Source organism: Petaurus breviceps, unplaced genomic scaffold, assembly GCF_028583685.1.
Source record: "Petaurus breviceps papuanus isolate PSGF00001 unplaced genomic scaffold, PetGlider_PUasm1.0 220, whole genome shotgun sequence".
Taxonomy (NCBI): Eukaryota; Metazoa; Chordata; class Mammalia; order Diprotodontia; family Petauridae; genus Petaurus; species Petaurus breviceps.
The window spans coordinates 6,598,134-6,621,746 of record NW_027185876.1 but is presented as its reverse complement, the minus strand read 5'-3'; the positions used below and the strand labels follow the sequence as shown (position 1 = coordinate 6,621,746).

Here is a 23,613-nt window from a genome sequence, read left to right as displayed (position 1 = left end):
TAAACTGTAAAGGCTGGGCTCTGATAATTTTAGGCTCTGTATAAATAGAGTTTATCAGGACTGAATGGAATGGGGAATATGGATCCCCTTTTGGATGTTAATATACTAGTAGGAGAATCAACTTACACAGACGGAAAAAAACTGGCTCCCAGTGCCCAGTTACACTTTGGCTTCCAAAATTATTCCTAGAGAAAGGAGCACGCCAATTTCATTCCAATCCCTCAATAGCCACTAGTCTTTTCTTCTCTTGACTCTAACTAGGGTTTTCACTTTTTCTACTCCACAAAGCAAATGCAGAGAAAGAGTTGGTTATGATATTCACGGCTGTGGCCCAACATTCAAGGAGGTATTTTTAAAAGCCCCATAATTCACTTGGTCTGTATTCTTACAGACCAACGTGAAGGACAGCACTCTCTCCTCTGTCCCTCCCAGAGGCTCTCAGCAAACCTGGCAGGGATTTCCAGAAAAATCTATGCCCTTTAATACTCAACTGCTGGCAATTTTACTTCCTTACAAACTAGAGTTCTTATGATAAGATTAGCTATTTATAAGCAGACGGCTTTCTGCAGCCTTCGCTTCCATCCAAAGTTTGCTAATATCTGCTTTAAATTGAGGTGGTGATAGATTGGAAGGAATAGGAGACACAGACATTTAATTCACCAAACACAAGACTTTAATAAAGAAATGGTAAGAGTTTTGCTGTCAGCCAATTCAGACAGAATAAATCTCTTGGACCCAAGATTCTAAGACAGAAAACAAATGAAAATAATGAGATCTCTCCTAGTACACAGGACCATGGATCTAGGACTGAAAAACCCCACCCCACCCCCATTTTACAGATGAGTATAATGAGGCCCAGATATGCAAAGTGATTTATCTACAATCACACAGAAAGCAAAAAAGTCAGAAGGGAACCCATATCCTTTGACTTTGAATTCAAATCTGCCTGTCCCCCAAAATAAGTAGCCTAGTATAGTAGTATATGCTTAATAATGGCTTGATTCATTTCAATCATTGAAAAATATGACCAATTTAGAGGAGGCTCTGGTGCAGGTCAGTAAGCGAGGATTCCAGCAAGCTGGTGACACACCCTTCTGTACCAGAGAATTCCTACTTCCCCTAGTTTCTTTCAAGGTTCCCCCATGGCCATGTAAAAGCAACTGTACCCCTAAGCCTGACACATCTTCAGTGTCTGCACTTTCCAAGGCACTGGGACTCATGTACAAAAATCAATGGACATATGGAAAGGTACTAGCGACTGTCCCTGTCCACCCTTCTACCTGCAGAAAAGCTCACAAAGATAATCAAAACCAAAACACCAGAACTGAGCCCAAGTTTCTGCAAGGGAAGATTTCAGGAAATGAGCCCACAGCGCAGAGGACATGGTTCAGGAGAGTTTTCATGCCGCCTAGAGTCCTGGTCAGGAGGCCCTGCTCTGGCTTTCCCCCACCCTCCCAAGGACAGATTCCTCTACTTGCCTGACACCAAAGGACACTAACAGAGGAAAGAAAACGGTTTTTCAAAACCATTTCTTGCCTCTTCTAATTTTATTTTCCTTCCCTGATTCCCAAACTGGCAAAACTAAAGGTGCTACGATCCTCAAATTCCAATAGTTTGAAATGCTATTTGTAACAAAATAAAAGGAGATCTGCAATTGTCATCCGAATAAGCCAAATGCAGTCTATCAGATACGATCATCTGGGGAGCAAGGATATCTCAACATTACCACCCTCCTTCCATATCTAAATTAATCAAGTGACTAAAAATATTCATAAATGCAAAGTATTGCGTATATTTCCACTTTCCCAATATTTCACTTTGGGACAGGGGGATTTGAGAAGACATGAAAAGGAATATGAATTTCCCCTCGGCTTCGAAATTTCCAGAAATTTATCTCTAATATGTCAGTTTTCTTCCACTTGGTGGCGCCAAAGGTCTTTGTATGTGGCAATATGAGCCTGCTCAAAAAAAACATTTTCATCCAGTTTTCCCACTGATACAAGGAATGTTTATTTATCCAGAACTATTAGCTGTTATGGTTCTATTTTGTGGTTATTATAATTAATCGTGGCTAAAGAACAAGTGAACAGAAAATGAATGTACTTCTCTCTCTCCTATCTTTTAAACTCCAGCTCTATGAATCTTAATGTATATTTTTTCAGGATTTCAATGCTAAAGAGGCTTTAAAAGGTTCAGTTAACTTTCAATTATGTTGCTAATGGAGAGGCCAATGGGGAGGGTGCATTTTAAAAAACCAGTCTGGATAACTGGTTTCTAAAGTCCTCTCCCTTGGGTCTTGCTGGGAACCAGCTCCCCAATCCCAGTGCCCAATCAGGGCCCCAGTCCCCAGCCGGCCTCCGTCCCTCACCCACCTCTCCTATGTCAGAGATGGAGAGGACAGCTAAGCCAGCCAGGGGAGAGGGAAGAGCAGAGACAGGTGTGCGCGGGAGGGGCTCAGTGGAAAAGGTGAAACTGGAGAATGTCAGGCAGAGGCTGAAGGGTGAGCCTTAAGGTGTCTGTCGCGTGCTAGACAGGCATCCGGGGCTGGGGCCCCACACAAGTGGCACAAAGGGCAAGACCCAAAATGAGCCTTGTTTCGGGAACCAGAGAAGGGGGTAGATTAGAAGTCCTAAGACATCAAGTGTTTCTGCTAATAGAAAACCGGGCTGGGGGGAGGAGGGGCTGGCACAGAATGATGGCAAGCATAGTTTGTACTGGGTAGAGCAGCATGGAAAAATACAAAAGAACCCAAGGGTTTAGAGCTGGAAGTGGTCTCAGAGCCCATCCACCTGATCTGCTCAGTTCTACAGCTAAGTCATCTGAGTTCAAGGGGAGCCAAGTCATTTGCCCAAGGCCTTGGGGGCTGTAAGAAAAACTAGCTGAGGCAGGACTCAAACCCAGGTCTTCAGTGGTCTTTCCATTACACCATGACATTTAAGTCGTTTAAATATGTTCTGGCATCTCCTGTTCTCACTCCTTCACCCATTCAACTGCAGGCTGGGATTTTATGCTGTGAGATGGGGATGGGGTGGGACACCAATGTCATGGGGGGGGACAGTGACAAGATGGTTTATTTCTAAATCTTTACCAAAAAAGGGATTTGCTAATTACATGTTAACTGTTGATCATTCTCTTCTCCATTGCTACATACAAATGGTCCTTCTCCTTGTCCAGTCCCACTACTTATACCTCAGATCCCAACCCCTACAATTTCAAATCATTCCCTACCTTCTGTATTCAGTCTCTGTCTACTGTCTCCTTCCCAACTACCTGCCCACATGCCCAGATCTCTGCCAGTCTAAAAGAAAAAAAAATCTTTACCCTTCTTCCTATTTATGCCCCAACCCAGCCCAAGTTACTGCCTATGGTTCACCCATCATTCACATCTCAGCTCCTAAGACCCCACTACTAAAATATTGATTGTTCCATCACCCCACTGTCTAGCACCATATCTAGTACAAATTAGGCACTCAATAAAAGCTTGTTACATGATTGATCCTCACCTCTTCACCTGCCAAATCCCAATCAGCTGCTAGGTCTTGTTAATTGCTCTAAAATATCTCTTGCATTTCTCCCCTATTTTCCACTTACATAACCATCACCTTTACTCTACCCCTCATGACCTCTCGTCTGGTCTACTGGTATAACTTCCTAATTGCACTCTTGGTTTCCAGTCTGTCTCCTTTCAAATGTCCAAATAATCTTCCCAAAGCACAGGGCTGACCATGCTACTCCCCTGTACTGAAGCCTGCAGCAACTCCCCACTGCCTTGAGGATCAAATCTGAGCTCCTCTGTTTGGCATTTAAAGCCCTTCCAAATCTGGCTCTGATCTGCCTTTTTAAACTTATTTTATGAGAGAACAGAAGCACTGACCTCTAAATGCACATTGAAGCATATTTTTTTACCTTCTTTATTTTTCTTGCTTTTTTCCCCTCTACATGGATATGTGGAAATATGTTTTGCATGACATCACCTGTATAATGAGCACTGTATTTCTTGCCTTCTCAATGGATGGGAAAATGGGGAAAAGGAAGGAGAGGAGAATATGCAACTGAAAATTTAAAAAATAAAAACAAAATCATTTTATGACACATCATCTGCCTTCACATACTCAAAGCAACTGACTGTTGTCCCAACTCATGCCCTTTCACAAGTTATCCCCAAATACCCAGAATGCCCTTTCCCACCTTTCTTAACAACAGCTCTAAGAAATCACAGATTCCTTCGAAGTTCAACTGAGGTGCCACCTCCTGCAGGAAGTCTGTCACATGAGCCTTGAAACTGTGAGCACTCTACCCTCCTCAAAGAATCTTATATTTTAAGATCCAGCTTAAATATCTTATATTTGATTATCTATTATTTTATATAAGGTTTTTATATTGAATTATCTATTTGCAGATCTCTTAATCCTCAGCTAAAATATAAGCTCCTTGAGGCCAGGAGTTATTTTTAGTTTGGTTTCTTTCTTTTCTTTCTTTGACCTTGCATTATCAACACTTACTACAGAGCAGGTGCTTAATAAATTCTTGAAGAATTGAATCAAATAATATTTTTGCACAGAAAAACTTCTGCAAAACAGACATTTCAGAAAAACAAGGGCAGAAACAAAAAAAGCCCAAAATGTTCAGGTTTGGCCTCTTTGCCTTGGCCATTTTTCTTAATACAGTGACTACTCAGTCAAGTCCTTATATGTACAGCAGGCACTGAAATAATTTCTATTCTATTTGGAATGTGCTGCATTTTCCCCCTTCCTTTCCAATCCTGAATAAGCAATAAAAAGCAGCTGTCCTGGGGAGATGATCAAATATATTTGCGGTGTCTGTCTGCCTTCAGTAAACAGTCACTAATGAATGTGTTATTGTGATTGAGAACTGCTCTCTTAATCTCCAGTTGTGGGTCTCCAACTGCTGGATTACTGCAGTAGCTGCTTCTAAACTAGCAAGTCTTATCTTTGGTTCCCCGCCCCCTCCCCTGATGCCAATCAATCCCGATACCACTGCTCAATAAAGCTCTCTCAGTGCTGCTTACATCACCTCCCTTTCCTGCTCCAAAACCTCACAATCACTTACAGGAAAAAAAAAAGTCCAAGACACTGGACAACTGAACCCCCACCTCTTCTCACAGGTCTTTCCCATGTGAATGCTCTGCTGCTGCCCTCACATTATGGCCGCCCCTCCTTCCCTGCCTCTGTTTGTGTTTTCCAGTCCTACTACACACAGCCTGGCATAGGGGTTTGTACAGGTGCTGGCTGAATTGAACTAAACTGAACTGATAACTGGCATCAGTCAGGAGCCCACTCAGAAAGGCTTTAGATAACTGAAAAAGACTCATTTTGCTCAGTGTCAATGGTGAGCATCAACTCCATCTTTTTCTCATTCATAGGCAGCTAGGCTTAAGACTTCTGGTCCAGTAACACAGCCTAGATGTAACTGATTCTGTGAGGCTACAATCAATTTGTCAGAAAAACTGGTAAACTTACAAGTGCCCCATAACTGTGTACTTCAGCACTCAAATCCAAACTTCTAGAGACAGAAGCATTTTTTTTTCCTACTGGCTTATCGCCAGCCCAGATGACTTCTACAAGGAAGTGTGATTGATTACAGGCATACCGCAAGAGATGTATTTGAACAAAAACATCTCCCCTGTCTTAGCAGCATAACTTGAAATTTCACCATCAGGGAATGGTTCCTTTACATTGTTTTCTCCCCATCAACAGTTCTTTTCTAGAATGCAAATATTCTTGATGGTAATAATGCAGAAAGATCACTTAGCCTGAGACAGTGACTTATTGGTTGTTTTGTTCTAAGAAAAGCTGAAAGCATTGGGTGCTGGGCTTAGGAGTGAGAGAGGGATGGGGTAGGGGACAAACTAGTTAGTGGAAAGCCAACCATGCCTGCATGTGTATATATTTATAAATGCAGAGGAAGCTTCCTATGTCATGGGTTGTCTGTGAACCAGGCACCAGTGTGGATAAATCAGTGTCCCATTTATGCTGACAAGAAGCAAATTAAAACTGTCTCACTTTGAGTTTTGTTTTCTGATACTGACAATCAGATATCCCCCAAAAATGATACCCAAGGCAGCTGTCCAATAAGGAAGCTGAAATTATCTTTCTTCTCTTCTCTTCTCCCCCTTCAATAGTTCTCTTCCATTCTACCTCCAAATAATAAAAATGATTGATAAAGCATTCTGGTGTTCAAGGGCTTACCACCCTAGAGGCAGCATGGTCTGGTAGAAAGGAGCAATTATCTGGTGAAAATGGGCTGTATGGACTAAGACAGATAAATGAGAAAAACTTACAAGGAAAAACACTGAATTCAAAAGCCCTATACCAATATAAAGTATTCTTAGTCTTATTTATCTTCCTGACCTTTCCTTCCAAGCTCTTTAACCTCCCAAAAACACTGCTTTTTTCCTTCATAAGCAAACTTTCTATTTAAATTATCTGGATAAATTACCTCAATTCTTTCCTTCATTCTGCCATTTCTATCCCACATCCTTGTTTCCTACACTGTGAAATGAAAATCTTCCCCATGTGATACTAAACTATCCTGATTGTGGGTTAGCTTTGCATTGTCTGGAATGAAAAAACACATGCAGTACTGCAGAGAGAGTAGGACAGACTTCTAGATGTACTTAGAAATTCTAAGCCCTCCTTCATCTTAGGACGACATTCGTCTGATGCACACTCCGGAGAAATCTTGCCCACTGCCTCATGGATAAAAACCTTGCTACCATCCAGGGCTTTCTGTAGCCATTTCCAATTCAAATGGTCTGCCGAGTCTAACTAGGAAAGGCACTCAGCTGTGGAAGGGTGCTATTAACGCTGTATGAAGAGAGACATTTTCAAATGCAAGGTATACTGAGCATTTCTCGTTCTTCACAAAGAATACATTACCTCCAAAAGCCATGGCTTCAGTTTTCTGTCCAACAAAATATCAAATCCCAAGACTTCAAAACAGACGCTTTCACTTCCAGGGGGTTGTCCCGGTCTACACATGCGATATGCATGTAAGACATGTGGTTCTGCTACAATCAGAGTTTTTACCACCAATTCCTGGGCAAAAAGTGACCAAACAGATGAAAAAAGCACATTAGGTTGCATCTGATTTCAAAAGTAAAGAGTTAATGAACAGTGTTTTCATCAGCTACAAGCTAGCAGGGCTTCAGACTGGCATTCTCCCCCAGTGACTTAAAAAAAAAAAATTCAACAACAAAAAGGCCAGTGGAAGGCACCTGAGGGTCTTTATTCATACTAAGATTGAGAAAAGCTGTTAAATGGAAAGGGCTTGGAGGACGAAAAAAAGAAGCTAGCTTTTGAGATTTTCTACGCAAGAAAACCAATTTTAGGCTGAATTATTAGAATCTGTTTTTAAAAGGACCAATTTCACCAGGAAGCATCTAGCTAAAGCAGGGTTTCTTGACCTGGGGTCCAGGAACTTTTGTTTTCCTTTCTATTTAAACAACTATTTCGATGCAGTTTTGTCTTATTTTCCTTTGCGATCCTACATATTTCATTTTCTATATTTAAAGACACGATTCTGAGAAGGGGTGCCGAGGTTACACTAGGTCACTGTCTGAGAGGGCCAGGACACCAATACATCTTCAGAATCCCTGAGCTTGAGGGTAAGGACTAGAATAAGTGAGACCAAGAGATCATAATCAGGTCTCGTCACATTATTGATGTCTGCCCTGTTTGGCTCTCTGTGTGCTGTCTCTCACAATACTAATCGGTTTTACTGAATAGACAAGTTTCTGGAAAATTACTCCACTGAGGTTGTTTTTGTTTTCCATTTTCTGTGGAAAGGGATGTTATTTCCTTGAGCTCACTATTTTCTATAGCTAGCTGAACACACTTGCCTATCTTCCCCCACCAAGGAGCATAAACACCACCCCAAAGCAGAACACATGAGGAAGGCATGAGAAGTTAACCCTTCCCAATCTCTGCAGGATGCCAACCCCTCGGCACAGAACTAGGCATGACTGGAAGAAATGTGACAATGGAGTTTTCAGACAATTGGGTTAGAAATGACAAGACTACATGGTAACACCAGAAAATGTCAAATAGAAACAAAAAGTCTGGTTCTGTGTGTCTTCCAGTATATTACTGTAGCAATGGGTCTGGAATGACTAACAATTGATACCACACAACAGGGAGAAGAGACTACTGATTTCATTCAACTAGCTATCCATGTCTCTCTCGGGAACAACACAGTCCTATTTCCAGCTTTTTGAGTTATGGGTAAACTTATTTCAAGGTTCTAAAATAGATTAGGCCATCTTTGAGCTACTGATGTACCACTAAATGCAATTTCATTGTCATTTAGTATGTATTCTGCCAATCAAAATTAATCAAATTTCCCAGCAAGCCCATCCATGAAAGGGCATGAAAGGTAAGGATAGGGGGAAAAAAACAAACAAACCCTACTGTGATCTGATACATTTTACTCCTTATTTACAAGGCTATTGCTGATATCTGGAAATATATACAATTGATGACAGTGACAGAAATTTTCATCCAGACTTTATGTATTATGTTTCAAATTTGAGACATAACTTTTGTCACATGAAGATTTAAATGTTAAGTAGCTTTTTTAAAAAAGGATTCAATCAGGCCATTTTTGAATGATTACAATCATTGTTACTAATTGCCTGAATTTAGATAGATTTATTAATTTTTTTCAGTCAAAGGAGTCACATTGGCCTGTTTTTACTAAAGGTTATTTATGACTCCCGGTCTCCAAAAAGGAAGAGTATATTTTAAAGATGAGTTTCCCCAAAATAAGTCACTAGGATAATCTTTAGCAAACTGAGTAATATTTTGTGATAATTTAAAACAAAGTTCAATTCCAACCTAATGATATCTCATTTTTTCAATACAACATCCTATGATTTACCTTTAAAATTGTTTTTAAAAAATTTATAGTAAAATCTCCATAACAGAAAATAAATGTTCAATTACTATGAAAATGCAAACAGTTCAACTCAGTAAATTTATAATCAGATATTCTTTGAAATAACATTTCCAAGATTCAGATTTTCTATGTGCATTCTATAGATTTGTAAACAGCATATGTTTTCTTACTATATTTTCAGAATTTTAGGAAAATATCAGTGTCTATCAGACCAAGTCTTTAGACCTCAATATCCTCTACATTATAACTTTGAAAGAATACTCACATTAGGAACTATACTTTTGGCTAAAATAGATAAATAAGTAAATGACATTTTTGCTGATTCTACTGGTCATCAATTCTATACCTATTCCTTCTTCCAATTAAATTCTTAAACTTATGTCGAAAAAATGTCACCCAAAGCTATTAGATAGGGCATAACAAACTTTTTTTTTCTTCATGCAGTTAGTTTCATTTCAAATATACCTCCATGAGACAGCCTCGTAGCTACTGTCTCTCTCTAAAAGGAAATTTCCCTAAGAGCAAAGTCTGTTGGGAAGTGAGAACTATGGGGAAAAAAAACAGCTTAATCTGATAAGTACAGGTACCCCTGTCAAGTCTTAGAGAAAATTAAGATGAACTATCGCTTAGTCCCAGTCACCTATTCATTAAGCCACAACAAGCCTACTGGGTTGTATGTGTCATGATTACTGTCCATCAATATCAGCTGATGTCCAAAATGTCCCTTTTCAAATTAAATCAATTGTACTCCTGTTCAGGTACCTCTGTTCTCCATCTAATGATGCCTCCTAGGATTTAGCCTTGGAAGGTGCCTTAGAGATCATCTAGTCTTAATCTCTCATTTTAAAGATAAGGAAACAGCCCCAGAAAGTACAGATAATTTGGCTGAGGTTACAGAGATACTCAGAAGAAGAGCCAGGGTTCAAGCCTATATCCTAGAACATTAAATCCAGACCTCTACCCATTGTCATGCTAGGGACTATCAGAGCCTTTTAGCATATCATGGGTGTTTAAAAAATCACTACAACAATTAGCCTCAGTAACAATAGAGTAAAGACCTTATTTCAATTCAACAAACAAACATTTATCATCCTGCCAAGCTCAAATCCAGTTTGGATATGTTTAGTCTCTACTCAGGATGGAAGCCATCAATTTAACAAACCATTAGGTTGAGACAAATGTCAATGCAGGCCCAATCTACAAATTTGCTGATCTTTGATGGTCATTACCCATGACATATATTTTTATTACCTCCTATCCTCCCAAAAGGAGAGCTTCTAAATCAAATTACACAGTCTCTGTGTCACTGTGAATCTTCAATAAGCATGCTTGCTAGACTTTGAGGACAGTTTTAATCCCCTTAGTCAGCTTAATAATATGATTATTAGCCTTGTCTCATATACGTTTGCCGTTCTGCTATAACATGTTCCACTCTCTTCCCAATCTGACTAAAATGACTTCACTACTAAGTATCTGTATACTATACACTCACACAAACCAATATCTTGAAGTAAAAGTTTAATTTAGTCTAAGAGTCACCCTAGTTATGAATTTAAACTCATGCTTTTAGCAATCAATGACAAGTCTTACTATGTGATATCGATCTGATTAATCAAGCCTGAGGAAACACCACGTTAAGGGGACTCCTGGCTTTTATATGACGTATCATTTTTAAAGCAGAGAATTAACAGCCATAATCGTGTAATGGCATAATCTTACTGAAATGTCACTCCAAAACTTGGCAACATCGTGTTTGTTGGTCTGCAGGAATTCAGTAAACCATTTGATAGACCGCTTGCTGCCTTTATCTTCAGTCTCATCCCGTTCAAAACGCTCATTATGTTTGTTCACAGAGTAGTTAGTCAGATGCATATAGAGCTGGCTCTGTAAAACATGAAGATCAAAGTGGTCACAGCATCCACAGAACTCTGTCCCGTGATGCTCTACAGCAAAAACAACCACCAAACAAACAAAGCCCCCCCAAAAAAAGGCTAAAAAAAAAAAAGACGGAATGAATTCATTTCAAATTTTGCATTATGCTTGCTGGCAAACAAGTAGCTATTTACTTAATTTACAAGATAAGTAGAATGACGGGCTCACCTTCCGGGGACTTAATATAATGTTCTGCAGAAAGCAGCCACTTTACTGTGGTACCAATTACCTGTATTGCCAAGAGTTATGTATTTGACTATAAAGGAGAGACGTATGTACAGAACTCTAAGTACAAATGCCCCAAGTTAATATTTCTGTACCAGGAAAATGTTTTAAGGGTTTTGTTATTGCTGACATTACTGGGTTGGTGTTTTTTTCCTTTTCTTTATTTTTGGGGGGAGGGGTTTGCTTGTTTTTTTGCTATGTGTGACATTTTGAAATACACACACTCTTCTATTTTCACCATGGTTTCTTTTCTGAAAGGTATAATTTGTGTGATCTCTTTTCCAAGAAATGGGAATTAAATTAGGGCTACAGCAATGGTCTCATGCAAACAGAGGCCAAAAGGAAGGCCATCATAGCTCCACAGTGGGTTCTCCCACTGTCCAATCAGGCTCGGTTAGCCAATCCCACCTGTAACCGGGGCTTGGTACATGAAGTACTGATGGCACTGGAACACTCAAAAGTGTTCACACATCAAAGCAGCATAAACAAAGACCAAGACATTTTTAAAAGCCTTGGACTTTTACAACTGGAACTTGGGATATTATGTTAACTATTTTAAATTCTCACTATTAGCTTGTCATACGGTCAATCAATATTGATATGAATTTTCAAGGACAAAATATATATTGAAAGTATATGTGCCTGGCACTGTGCTGGGTGCCATGGGATTGAAAAAAGGCTAAGCCCTCATTCTTATCCATAAGAAGTTTATAATCTAATTGTGGAGACAAAGACACATACCCAGCAACTGATTAGAAAGGCAGCAAGTTCTAATGGAAATCTTGCAGCAAACTGCATTAGATCATATCCAAACTTTCCCTTCAGCCCTGAATTCTATGGCACCTCCCAGAAAAGTCTAAGGTCATTTTCTCTGTATCTGTCCCCAAAAGTCTCAAAAAGAGATATACCCCTATTCCTCCTCCCCAGTGAGAGCCCTACCTGCACTATGGAGCCAACATGTCCTGCTTGCCTTCAGAGGGATCTTGTTCTCTTGCTATCCCCTTCTCTCTGAGTCATCTGAAGATGGCTATCTTCTTTCCATCATGCACAGTCTTCTTTTGATATTGGGGGTAGGGGAAGGAATACTACAACTTTCACTTGACTGTTCTTCCTTCCAGGTAACAAATATTATTTACCTCCTTCCTTCCCTTTACTTCCTAAATTTTCCAATAACTAGTCAATTCAATTTAGGTCAAGAGGCTTTAAATGTCTATTATGTAGAGTCAATCTAGATGGGCCAATGGGCAATGCAGTGTAATGGAAATGCAGATTTAAAGATCTTCCCTGCCCCTAGGCTAACGTGCACCTGGAGCCTGGGGTGGGAGGCTGGTTTTTCAGTAGATACTTTTTGATTGGCCAGTGGGTCAATAAGGTTGTTACATTCTCTGAGCCAGGAGAAGGCTATATAAGCCCTGATGTGTAGCTTTGTTTTGGGACTCACTTTGAGAAATGTTCTGTGATTTGATCTGAATTCTGGGAAGCTGTTGTTGAGAGTCCCCCGGCTTTGAAAAACCCAGAATGTGGAAACCCAGATGTTGACTGGGTATGGATGTAATGGTTGGACAGCTTGGAAATCTGTCTACTTGATGTTTCTGTCTTGATAATTATGCCTGTATACTTTGAGGTTCAGGGTGCTGACCTTTTCTCCTGAACAAGGTAAATGATATATGTCTGACTGATTAAAGTAAGCTTGTTAACCCATTTTGAGTTGTTTTCCTTTAACAAAGCAGATCCAAGAACCTGTGGTAGCTGCAAACCTTGAGGACGCTTGGGGTGCTTGCTGCTACATGCAGACAGCAATACAAAATTAAAAATGAAACTGACTCTCGAGAAATTCATATTCTCCTCTTAATTCCTCAAAATCTGATCCTTCCCCATCACAATCCCAAAATAGCACTCTCACAGACCACCAAAGACCTCCCTTCTACACAAAGTCACATTGTCCTCAGTCTTCATTCTTCTTGATTTCATAGCATCATTTGCTATGTTCTGAAACTGTCCTCTCTTGGTTTCCCTGATAATTTTTAAAATTAAATTGTATTTTTTAATAAAGCATAAATCTAATTTCTCTCCCTCCTACCCCCACCCCATTGGGAGGGGGAAAAAAGGGAAAACAAAATCCTTATAACAAACACAGATAACTGAGTAAAACCAATTCCCTCACTGGCTGTGTCCAAAAAAATATATCTTGCACTATCTAGTTCTCATCTTAACTCCCTGTGTATTGTCTCCAATTTACTTTTCCAGTTTTCCCCCAAACTATGGATTGACATCTAGGCCTCAGGCTTTCACAGAATCACAATTCTACCACTAACAGGGACTTTAGAAACAACCCAACGCAACCCCCTCATTCTACAGATAATCAAACCAAGGCTCCAAGAAGCCCCAGTTCACCCAGCAAAGTGAATAGTAATGACCGGCAGGCAGTTAGTCACACAGCATTTTATCACAAAAATCACCTAAGAGAGCAACCAACAAGAACAATGGAGAAGGAAAACGATCTCATTTCTAGCAAGTACAGAGGGCATGAAAAGCCTGCAACAACCTGCTGGGAGCTGACTGTTCCAGGGTCAAGGAAGCGCTATGCAATGACAAAGTCCAAGCTACTCTTCCTCCCAGGAGAGGAAGTAAACCCTCCAGGTTATCACCAAAAATGAAGCGTTAACTGAAAGAATGAAAAAAAAAAAAGAGTCCTTCAAGACAAAAACAACGAAGAAGGATCTGAAAGGGCAGGAGGGCCTGTGTCAGCGAGTTAGAGGGTAAAGGAATGTGAGACTCAGAAGGACAACCAAGCCCTCGAAGCTGAGAGAGAAATTCGTAGTCATGATCGCTTTCTCAACTTCCAGCTCCACGTCTCTAATTCCCCAACGGGCATTTCCATCTGGATTTCCCACTGACATCACAAGCTCTTCATTATATTCCAAAAGTCCTGATCTTCCTCACAAGTTCCCTACTTCTCTGAATGTGCCAACTTCATCTTAATTGGCCAACCTTGAAATTATCACCGATTCTTCTTCCTTTATACTCCACCTCACAAAAGGCCTTACACCTGACTCTAACCCTAGACCTTCCACACATAGCAAGCTAATTTATCTCTGTAATACCAGAGGCCATTCCTTCCATTTCTGCAGCCACCACCTGGCCTAAGGCTTTTTTTTTTTAACCTCTCTCCTGGACTAGTGTAGTAATCTCTTAACTAGTCTTCCCATCAAATCCCTCTCTACATAAACTTCATCTTACATATTCATCCTGGAGCCATGTTCCTAACACAAAACTACAATTATTTCATCCCCATGCTCAAAAACCTAAACAAGATTTCCAGGTTCACAGCAAAACACAGTCTTCAAAAGGCCTTCAAAACCTACTCCATGTTTCCCCACCTCTGCACCTTTGCACATGCTGTGCTCTCTGCCTCACAAAATTGTATCCTTCCTTCAAGCCTCCACTTCTAAGTCCATTAAGTCTTCTCTGATCCTACCAGAAAGAAAGTGACTTTTCCCTGCTCTGAATTCTCCTAATCCTTTTTGTGTGCCTTTTTAATGCAACATTCTAATTCCTGTTTTACTTATTTAGGGACATGTCTTAACTCCCCTGTTCAACTGTAAATGCCTGAAGGGCAGAAAAAGTACATCTTCATAACTTCTATAGAAACTAGTATGGTGACTTGCCCACAGTAGGCAGTTAATAAATATTTTGTGAATGAATAAATAATTGCTTGTTTTCTTTGGCAATAAAGTTATGACTTACCAAAAATTTTAAAAATCAATACAACCTCTGAAAGGCGGTGAGGCACAGTGGGAAAGTGTTAGATTTGGATTCAGGAGAGCTGAATCCCTGCTCTCAATCACCATAATGAGGAGGTCTGAAAAAACTGAAACTGCCTCAAGTTGGGGAAAAGAAAAAAAAAAGACTTGCCAAAAAAAAAAAAAACTTCCTTGCCAAGCACAATGATATGGCAGAAAAGGCAATCCTGGTTTAGGATATAAACATCTGTAAAATCTTATGGAAAAGGACGGTGGAAGGTTATGGGCAGTTTCACATCATAAGACAAAGGGGCAATGGAGGGAAAACCAGTTTAACAAAAGCTTGGCAAGATGAGACACAACTAAGCAAAAACCATCCCAAGTATCTCTAAAGATGAAACTGGAAGGACTACAACCAAGAAATGAAAGGTGGGAAATAGATATCAGTCTTTTTATGACAAACTCTTCATCATCAAGGACAAGCAGAGCCCCATATTATCAATTTAATGTTATAGTCCTAGGTGTACTGTGAGAGGCAGTGGAAACGGCTATGAAGGTAAGAAATACCAGCTTCATGAAACACAAAGATATACATCAATCACCAGTCAGTGGCCATTTGGTGGTGGGTCCTAAGGTCCCTATTATTCCCATTTTACAGATGAAAAACTAAGGCTCAGAAAGTGTAGGCATAGCTCACAATCATGAGAAGCTAGGTGGAATGGTAAGAGAGCACCAGACCTTGAATCAGAAAGACCCGCATCCAAATCCAGCCTCACACACTTGCTAACTGTGTGACCCTGGGCAAGTCACTTAACCCTTTTTGCCTCAGTTTCTTCATCTATAAAATGAACTGAATTAGTAAATGGCAAACCACTCCAGTATCTTTGCCAAGAAAACCCCAAATGGGGTCATAAAGAGTTGGAAATGACTGAACAACCACCACCACAACAAAAGATCAGAGTCATATGGCCAAGAAGTGAGAAAGATGAGATTCTGAATTCAAATCTTCCTGGTTCCCACTCTAGCCTTCTATCCACCAGCCTAGGATGCTTCCAAATACAGTAAACATTTTTATAATTAATCATCTTCACATAATAAATCTTGGAAAAGGATCCTTTTTTTTTTCTGTCCACGTCACAGAGACAGTGAAAAAGATCACGGGATCTCTTCCATAGCATCACTGAAAGGCTAACTACGTCTGCTTCCAGGATGAACAATAAGTTACCATTGGTAACTTGCATAAGTGTTACTAAAAGTTCCAATATATAATCATAACAAGATAAAGTACCACTTGAGATATTTTTTTTGACATATATGCTTTTTGTCTCAGACCCAAATTGCTTTAAGTAGAGTGGAAAATGATTGTCTCGTCTCCGCTTAGGAACACACGGCATGACATTTTGTTTTTAAGGATATATATTCACCCTAGCACCACTTACCAAATTTGTATCATTAGGCGGACTGTACTTCTCCGTCCCCATTCTCACAAGCCCATCATGATATAAAAATATTTTTAATGGATCACAGGATGTTATCAGAATATAAATGCGTAAATCAAACTTGTAGCCTTCCATAAGGAAAGGCTTGTCAATGTATTCTTGGACAATTAAGTGGTCCTGAGCTAGCAGTTTTTCAGCATTTCTTACCAAAGAGATCCTGGATTTGAAAGAAGAAAAAAAAAAAGGATAATATGAAATGAGGCACAAATAAATTGTCAGGCACATTCAAAAGAGGAGAAGTCTCCTTTATCTATGAAGAAACTGCGTGCCCACCAGCACCAAAAGGCTATCTTTTGCCATGATTCCCTTCTATGGTTCTCTTGGCACCCTCTATCATGAAAACTGATTTGAAAATCACTGCTTTTTCTCCAAAAAGAAAAAAAAAGGTTTATGACAGCAATTCTGCATTATTAAAATCTACACATTTGTTCTTATCATATAAATCAAGGCCATTTCAGAGCATTTCAATTTGTTTGAATTGAGTATATTTCCTCTGGTACTGGTAACACAAAGAGTCAATTCTGCTCAGTCAATGGAATGAAAACTTCAACTGACAGTGCACATCCCTAAGAACCTGACTGAGCAAATAAATGTCCATTTTCTTAAAATTAATAGTGGTGACACTGTCATGGACTCAACATGTATTTGCTACAGTTAAGTATTTCATATTAAAAGCCTTAGATTATTTTGCAAACAAAATCAAAGAAATAACCATGAACCCCAGGTTATGTGATGGCTACATTATGAATTATCTCTTTTATAGCATTATGAACTGATAAGCTCAACACTCTCCTTCAAAGTCCTACATACTCCAAAGCCTCGTCACAGTGTGGAAGTGACATCACTCTACCTAGAAGGCTGGGTCAGGCCTGAGTATCTGGAAGGCTCCAAGACTATCCCTGCAGAAGAGATGGGGCCCACTGCATTTAAATGCAGAGGGGCTCACACCCTCCAAAGGCCAGCAAGGAGGCAACCAAATGGGAGGCAGGGAAGACCCCGCAACTAGCAAAACCATATGCAATGGTGAGTCAAGTAACCATCTACCTCCCTGAAGGAGGCAACCACATCGATTACATCAAAGATCTTCAGAAGTATTGACGTAAATTAAACGTAAAACAAAAAGACTCGGATTTGAAAAGTCTATCTTTTGCGTGTATGTGTGCTTTATGCAAGTAAGAGATGAGCCAAAAGTTCTTTGCAAAAAAAAAAAATTAATAAGAAAGGACTATTTAAAGTTTAAACTACATTCTGAGTTTTCGAATCACTTTTCTGGTCCCACAAACTTTTAACATTTTTTCCATGTTCTTCTAATATCCCATGATGCTGAGAAACAGAGAACTCTCCCTAACAAACAAGACCACACTCCCCTTCCTCAATTAAAAAAAATCATCAATCTACCCCTTCCTAATTTCATAATCCATACTTCTGAACCAGAGCTTTAAAGATCAAATTATGGAAACTGAGGGGTTTGGGTTTTTTTGTTTGTTTGTTTTGTTTTAATTACAGAACATTTTTCAGAAGGCTATTCTTTCTCTGGCACAGAACTCCCATTTGGATTCCACTTGATTTTTTAAATGACATACCAAAGGAGTATTGGAATGTGATGGAAAATGTGACCCATTAAATCTTCATATCCCCCATCCCATTCATCTGCAACTCTGCAATTTAACACTCACAGGTTTGTTTTTTACCAAACACATCTCAGTTGCACCAGTTCAGTGTCAAGACCCAAGTTTACCTACCCATGACCCATTGCACCATTTGCTGGTTTGACAATAAAAGTCTTCTGTTTGCGCTTTTTCTTCAATTCTTTTACATAATTCTGGAATTGGGTATATTCTGATGGGAAGATCCATGTTCGGGGGATAAAAGTATATTCCTGAGGATTACACTTGATCATTCTGTGAATAAAAGAAAAGCATTTAAAAAAAATTTTTTCCAAATTTTTAAAAAAATCTTCTGCCTATGGGATTGTGCTGCTCCACTTAACACAAAAGGAAAACAGATGAGGCATGGTGTGACGTGAAGAGGATTCTAAGGAAAGTTCTAGATACCCGGATTGATTTCCAGGCTCAAACATTTAGCAGTCATGTGTACCTAAACAAGTCCTTTAACCTCTCTGAGACTGGGCTTCTTCATATGAAAATAGGAACCATGGGATCATAAGAGCACAGAATGAAGGCTAGAAGGCACTTCTGAGGCCATCAAATCCAATCCTCTCATGTTAGCAATTGAAGAAACAGAGGCAGAGAAATACTCAGTGACATGCACAAGTCAGACATCTAGTTCAGTTCCAATAGCGATAATAAAACAGTCACTGGACTTGGAATGAAGCTGTTGTGACCATGAGAAAGCCACTTAGTCACTCTGGACCTCCATTTCCCCTTCTATAAAATAGGGATAATATTACCTGTAACACCTATCTTGTAGCACTGACATAAGGAATAAATACAGGTAAAGGCCTAAGTCAACTTTGCAAACTTCATAAAGTAAAATCAGCATTCCATCCTGACGATTCTCCAATCTCAATTCCAGCCCTGGTCTCTCTGAGACCCAACTCCAGTCCCCCAATCAACAATTTCCTATCAGATGTCTCCTACTAGATATGGCCTATACGCATCTTTAATTCAACATGTCCGGAGCACAACTCCTTTTCTTTCTCACTCAACCTTTCTCTCTTCCCAACTACTTTTAAGGGCATCATTTTCCTCCCAGTTACCCAGGCTCTGGATCTTGTTGTCATGCTCTCACCCCATAGATACAATTCATCATTGTCTTTTTTCTTCCTTCACAATAGCTCTTATCTATGTCCCCTTCCCTTTACTCCTATAACCACTGTGCAAATTTACCCCCTCCTAACTAATCTCTTCCCACTCTAACCCATCTTCCACACAACTGCAAAAATGACTTTCCTAAAAAAAGTCTTAAGTCTGACTACATCATTCCCCTACTAAATGGCTCCCTGTGACCTCCATGATCACACGCAAAGTCTTTGGGTACCTGAAGGCCTTCATAGTCTGTCCCCTTCCTTCCTTTCCAGCCTTCTTACCTGTCACACCCCTCCATTTACAATGCAATTCCACCTTACTGGCCAACTTACTGTTCCTCACTCATAACACTCCTCTGCCCTCTCTAGACTTTGGACCAGCTAGAATATCCTAGAATACCTCACTCCTTCCAAGATTCAGCAAATGCTATCTTCTGCAAGAGGTTTTTCCCAGCTCCCCTCCTCTCCTCAGTCCCCAGCTCTAACACCACCACCACCACCACCACCCAACCAAAGGCTATTTTTCATTTCCTCCGTGTGTGTTTATTTTGTCGAACATTTCCCAATTATATTTTACTCTGGTTGGGGTAGCACTCAGGAATTTTGCAGGTGGCTAATGTTTGACACTTCTGTTGGCTAAACCACATGGTCCCCTTTGTCCAAGGTAACAATAATATTATTGTAGAATAATACTGTTGGTTAATAATGTTACCAAGCACACAGTAAGCATTTAATAAATGTTTGTGAACTTGAACCCCATGGAATCTTTCATCCAAAGAGAGCAAATCACTTTATAATTAAATATTCTTTTTGGAGAAAAGGAAGAAACTCAAACGAAAGGCCAGATTAGCGAGGCCTACTGTGAACAAGGAAATACACGTAGGGACCAGGAGGAGGCCATGAATCCCTGTCCCTTGAGTCCTTTCCTTCCTGGGGACTTGAGGTACCTTCACATCGTTTCACGTGCTCCTTTAAGAGAACCTCACAAGGGTTCTGCTTCCACTATGAGAAGATAATTGCCAACCCCATCTTTCTGACTCAGAACTTAGTGAAGAAGCTAAAAAATTCAGTACAATAGAATGATCCTGACATTTCTTCTGACAACTACATAAAAATCATCTGACGGCATTACAGTCATGTCAATTGTCATGTTTCTTTCTGTTCTCAAAACATTTTTTTTAATGAATCATCACATATTTCACAAGATATATGGACTATGAAATTAGATCAGACTAAAGATATAATTAAGTCAGTATATTTTAAAATTCATGATGCGCTACTTTGAATAGTACAGTATCAACTTTTAAAAATGCCAAGTCCAATATAAAATAAAAATGTATACCAAAAAAGATATCAGGGCTGAAATCTATTTAGGTAATCTGGCAACAATCATCCTCACAAAGCGTCCAAGGGAGGCATGGGGGCTGATCTCTAATGAGACTTGAGAATTTCAGAATCAGACAGGGGGGGTTATTGTGGTGATGGTGGCAGTTGTTTTTCCCCCCCAGTCCCACCACAGATTTAGGAGGTGACCTTAAACAAGTAATTTAGTTGCCTCTATTTCTGTAGTACCGGGTCATTATTTTCTCATGTAACGCAGAATCATTTTATCTTCAAAGAGAATTCCATGGAGTCATGTTGAATGAGAGACTGGCTAGGATTTAAATGTTCGATATTCCTGGGTGAATAGGAGGAGCTTTAAATATAAAAATATTTCACACCCTGGCTTCTAAATGAAAGAATACATTTACAGAGACACACACTAAAGATCCAAAGGGATGCTAATATCATACACATTAAATACACAGCCTCGTTTTTACCAGACTGAAATCTAGAATGAAGTTTAAATTTAAAAATTAATTCCGAGAAAATGTAGCAGTTTTACAGCACAACTCTACGAAGAAACATTGGCTTGAGATGTAAGTCTAGCCTAAAGCTATTATTATGACATTTCTAGTCTTTGACTCTCTGTAGATTGGAAGCTTGACTCTATGTGGGCTTCAAGCCAAAGAAGGGATTCAAATATCAAACCCATTCTTTCCTTCTCCAAAGCCCCCATGCAGGGTGCCTGGAAGCCTGGCTGGACAAGCTTCAAGTATCACCTCGATGCAGATGTCTCTCAAATCGTTATTTCTAGCACTGACCTCTCCCCCTGCCCCACACGGCATGAAGGGCCTCCAGCTTATGCCATGTGAGGATTGGTTGAAGGACCTGGAAGATAGACTTGGGGGAGGGGGAGAGAGTGACATGAGAGCTGCCTTAGCGACTTTAAAGTATTTAAAGGGCAGTCACGTGGAAAAGGGATTAGGCTAGTTCTGCTTGGCCCTAAGGGGCCCCACTACAGGTGGTAACTGTGAAGAGGCAGATTTAGGCTTGAGGTCATGAAAAATTCCCTAACACTCTGCAAAGTCCCAGAATGGAATGGAGCAGCAGCTCCCCCCACCCCTCCAGGTCCTCCAGCCAAAGCGGGGTGACTCTTATCAGAAGCAATGGCAAAGGAGATGCATAGGTAAAGAGGGGATCAGGGTACCCCTCTTTCCAAGGATCCTTCCCAATCTGACATTCTAGCATTCTGGGATTTTCTATCTCACTTGCCCCAGCACCAGGGTAGAGATAAAGAGCAGATGCTCCCTTCCTCAAGAAGGGACTTGATTTTTTTAACCACTTGTTCCCAAATACATTAGATGGAAAATTATTCTCCCACCAACACTCTCCCCTTCACATACATTTTCAGAGTTCTGGATGTTCAGTAGCAGTTACAGGACTGCAGAATTATCTCCCTGAGATATTTCAGAAGACATTATGTAGAATAAGGAGATAAAGTGTCATTTTTTCTCTCGTCAATTATAAGATAAGCTGGCATTTTATCCTATCAGGTATCTGAGAGGCAGAGGGATGTGGAAATATCCCTGGGTTTAAAGTCAGAAAGCCCAGGTGTAAGTCTAAATTCTTCCTACCCTCTCTGTGACCCTAGCCAAGTCAATGAATATCACCAGGTCCCATTTTCCTCGGCTGTAAAATAAGGGGTGGTGGGGTGGGGGTATCCTGGCTGATCTCTAAGGCTCCTGACATCTCTAAAGCTGGAGCCCATGGAGCCCAACCTCTCATCTAAGGCCCAGCTCAAATGTCACCTCCTTCATGCACCCTTTTCTGAACCCTCTAGAGGGAAGCAATCTCTCCCTGCTTAAATTTCTTACAATGTCTGCATTGTATTTATTACATGTATGTAGTATGATACTAATTTGGGCATATATTAAATCTTAAGCATCTTAAGAGCACCCTCCTTGAATCTCTGTTTCCCTAGCACCCAGGACAGGGTCTCACACAGAGGACATGCTTAATAAAAGTTTGCTGAATTTAATTAAAATTAAAGGAGGCAATAAGAGATTCGAGCCAGACCACCTCTGCTTAGACTCTGAATGCCTCACACTGGGGGCTCCTTCACAGATCTTCTGTTATCTTACCAACCCTCAGGGAAGTCCATAATATAGCATTATAGGGTCATATATGCATTATCTCATTTGACCCTGACAACAATACTGTGGAGTTTTTGTATGGTTCTGGTATTATGTATTATAGCCATTTCACAGATAAGAATACTGAGCCTTACAGAGGTTATTAGTGCCAGAGTAGACCTAAAACCAAGCTTTTTTGGCTCCAAGGTCAGTGTTCGTTTCACAGTATCGAGGAGATGTATTCCTCAGAGGCTTGTAAGAGTATAGTAGAAAAGGATAAATTAAGGGAGCCAAGAAGGGATGGCATAATATTAAAGAGGGTGGTAAGAATCGAGGGGTGTAGGTAAATCATGTGTCCCAAAGACAGCTGCTTCTTTATGTCAATCGGTCCATTAAAATAGATTCCACTTAACCCAAGTGTTTTTAGTGGACTGTCCTGCTCTCAAGTCTTATGATAAGCCTTAAATGACACACAGTTTAGAGGTAATCAAAGGTCTTACAAATTTTAAGTTGGTAGCGATGTTAGAAGTCATATAGTTCAGTCTCCATATCTTACAGATAAGAAAACTGAGATTTATCCTAAATGCTGAAAAAAAAGCATTAAAATTGCTTTCTTAAACTAAGGTTACCTTTTCTCAAAGATAACCCCTAGCATCTTCCCCTCCTAATAACCCTGCACTAATTTTATCCCTATTCTTGGCATCCTTGGCTATGTACATGTTTTCTCTCCAAACAGAATGTAATGTCCTTGAGGATGGAGATCGTTCCATTTTGTCTTTATATCCCTAAGACTTAGCACTACATCTATAGGAGCATAATATACATAAATACTGTGGGTTCTCTATTTCTCAGGTTGTGGATTAGTTGGTTCTTGGAAGACAAGACCTGCGGCTGAATGCCATCCCCTCACTTTTCTCCTCTCACAATCCTTAGGTTGTTGCCTCTAACCTGACATCATAGTCACCAAACTATCACATACCATCCAATGGGGAAATAATCCATACTTCTTCAAATATGTCCCATCAATTCTATCATTGTTGGGTAATGTCTCAAACAACAACCTCCTGTAGTATTGA

At 40.0% G+C, this 23,613-nt stretch overlaps 1 protein-coding gene across 2 annotated transcripts in view; it reads right to left on the bottom strand.

The window, feature by feature from the left end:
- The window catches only part of TTLL7 (tubulin tyrosine ligase like 7), a 189,728-nt gene that overhangs the window by 81,628 nt on the left and 84,487 nt on the right, over positions 1-23,613 (bottom strand). For both annotated transcript variants that reach the window (XM_069094609.1, XM_069094610.1), the window contains 4 exons: positions 18,058-18,216; positions 16,256-16,472; positions 10,636-10,800; positions 6,900-7,058 (listed from right to left, as the gene is read on the bottom strand). In XM_069094609.1, the coding sequence (XP_068950710.1) occupies positions 6,900-7,058; positions 10,636-10,800; positions 16,256-16,472; positions 18,058-18,216 (700 nt within the window). The remainder of the gene's footprint in view (positions 1-6,899; positions 7,059-10,635; positions 10,801-16,255; positions 16,473-18,057; positions 18,217-23,613) is intronic.